The following is a 2,500-nucleotide window of genomic DNA, read 5'->3' as shown; positions in this document are numbered from 1 at the left end:
GTCTTCTGCTCGAGCTGCTGTGTGTTTATACAGGAGGTCCTCGACTTACAACGTTAATCCGTTCCTACATCGTGTCGTAAACCGATTGTCAGTGTAAGTCGGAACATATGTAAATACTGTATGTAAATAACATACAGTAAGCACTTATCATATCCATATAAAATGCGTTTAATAATTAAATGAAACAGGAATAATTACCGACGTGTTTATGACGCCAAACCACTTAAGTCAAATGGTAGATGTCGTAACCACGAAACATCGTAACTCGGGACTGACGTCACCCGAGGACCTCCTGTATTGCGATGGCCTTTCACTGACATGATTTATGTACTTCAAAGGAAAAATGGCTAATCTAGTCCACAAGTAATCATGTTTTAATTAGACTTAGCTGTATGCTAACTGTGTGTGTGTGTGTGTGTGTGTGAGACAGAGCGAGGACTCTGAGGATGATGACGTGTGTGCTCTGAGCTCGCATTGGTCGTTTCAGCGTGAGAGCAAAACTTGGTCCCGCCTCTGCTCCGCCTCCCCTCCGCCCGTTGCCCCTGGTGATGGGGTCGTGACCTTGAGGCCCTCGGCGAGCAGTGACAGTGTGCTGAGTGACTTCAGTCACCTGGACGTGACCTCGCTGACCTCTGACCTCAGCCTCAGTAGCCTCAGCCTGGACAGCAGCAGGGAGACGACGTCCTTGGGGGTTATGAACTTTGGTGAGGTCACTGCCAGTGAGAGGTCAGGGTCAGCACACGTGTCCAGCCATGAGGAAGATCAGGAGGAAGATGAAGATTCACCTGCCTCGCCGTCGTCCTGGACAAAGCAGAAGCGCGTCTGTAGGATGGAGTCGCTACGGCGACGGGGGCGTGAGAGACAGGCTGCCGCCCCCAGTGTTTCCGTGGAGAAGTGGCAGCAGAAGGCGGAGCTAAACCTGTGCTGCACAGCCAATCGCAGCTTACCGGAACGGACAACGAACAAACGCACTGTTCCCAAAGATACCAGCTGGAGATCACACACGATATGCCGAAGCAACATTAGCCAATCGGCAGCTCCGTTCAAGCCTCAGAGGGCGTGTCTTTACCTGGAAGATTACCAGTTGGCATGGGAGAGACCGAAAGTGACCAATCACAGCGATCTCCTCAGGATGGAGAGGAGAGTCATCCATCTTCCTTCTGACCACAAACCCGGAACCTTCCCCAAGTCCTTGTCAATCGACAGCCTCTGTCCCGCCCCCCACCCTCAGTGCAGTGAGCGGATTGGCTGGCCGGTTGAGGACGGTAACTTCTCTCTGGGCAGCAGCAGCTGTAGCGAATCGCAGGACTTCCTCTCCACGAGCTCCGGGAAGAGGCGCAACTCCACCAGCTCGGTCGGGAGCGTCTACGACAACGTCCCGGACGCGTTCGTGGACGTCCCGGAGGACTGGAGCGCGTGTGACGGGGACACGGCCTTCCATCACCTGGACGCCATCCTGCAGGACCTTCACGGCCTCCAGGAGAACATCGACCAGTGGTCACGCTCCCTCGGCCAGCAGCTCCAGGATCCCCGCCCCTCGGAGGGCCAGGGCGGGGCAGAAACTACATTTCCCAGCGTCCTCCAGTACGAGGAGCGCTCGGCGTCGGACGTGGGGACTGCAGCGAGTGACTACGAGAGCACAGGGAACTCTGTGCAGGAGGAGAGTGAGGGAGACATGAGAGAGAGGAGAGACTCTGGGGTGGGGGCGTCTCTCACACGGCCCAGCAGGTAGGTAGGGAGTGACTGAGTGACTGTCTGTCTGTCTGTCTGTCTGTCTGTCACATTCTTTATTGTCATATGTACAGGCCAACAGATTCCAGACATTTCCTAGTTGTATTTCAAATCGGTGTAGATCCCATCAACTGCTGTGAGGCAGCAGGGCCATTAGGGCTGTGGTCCGGGTCCGCACACAGTCGTAGGGCTGTGGCCCGGGTCCGCACACAGTCGTAGGGCTGTGGCCCGGGTCCGCACACAGTCGTAGGGCTGTGGCCCGGGTCCGCACACAGTCGTAGGGCTGTGGCCGGTGTTGAGAGAGGCCCAGGGCAGCTGCAGAGGAAGAGGGCGGTCCTTAGAGGAGCAGACGCTTGACACTCAGAACCACCAGACAGGAACGTAAACACCAGATAAGCACATCATGAGGCCTCAACCATACGTTGGTGGAGATAAAGATGTTTAGAGTCTAGATTTGAAGATTGAGCGCATGTCTGAATCTCAAACTGAGAAAAGGTTCTTGTGTCTTCCACAGTCTGCTGCCAGTTTGTTTCATGTGTTTGTTTTTTAACATGTCCTTGTATAGTCAAAGATTAGTGTGTTTTAAAGTGTGAACTTTAAATCAAAATAGCTTCAGTGTTTCAGTAACTCAAACAGTCCGTCGTATGGTTGGGCGAGCAGTAATGATGTAATGAATAATACAGAACCTGGGAGAACGGCGTGCACGGCTCTCACGTGCACGGCTCTCACGTGCACTCCCAGAGCAGAGACGCTGGCCTGTTGCTCTAAT

At 53.9% G+C, this 2,500-nt stretch overlaps 1 protein-coding gene across 3 annotated transcripts in view; it reads left to right on the top strand.

Moving 5' to 3' along the window:
- stard8 (StAR related lipid transfer domain containing 8) overlaps nt 1–2,500 on the top strand; it is a 43,782-nt gene that overhangs the window by 27,492 nt on the left and 13,790 nt on the right. For all 3 annotated transcript variants that reach the window (XM_076987731.1, XM_076987729.1, XM_076987730.1), the window contains one exon: nt 431–1,728. In XM_076987731.1, coding sequence (XP_076843846.1) covers nt 431–1,728 — 1,298 coding nt within the window. The remainder of the gene's footprint in view (nt 1–430; nt 1,729–2,500) is intronic.

Source organism: Brachyhypopomus gauderio, unplaced genomic scaffold (genome assembly GCF_052324685.1).
Source record: "Brachyhypopomus gauderio isolate BG-103 unplaced genomic scaffold, BGAUD_0.2 sc54, whole genome shotgun sequence".
Classification (NCBI taxonomy): Eukaryota; Metazoa; Chordata; class Actinopteri; order Gymnotiformes; family Hypopomidae; genus Brachyhypopomus; species Brachyhypopomus gauderio.
This window is presented reverse-complemented; position numbering and strand designations above follow the sequence as displayed.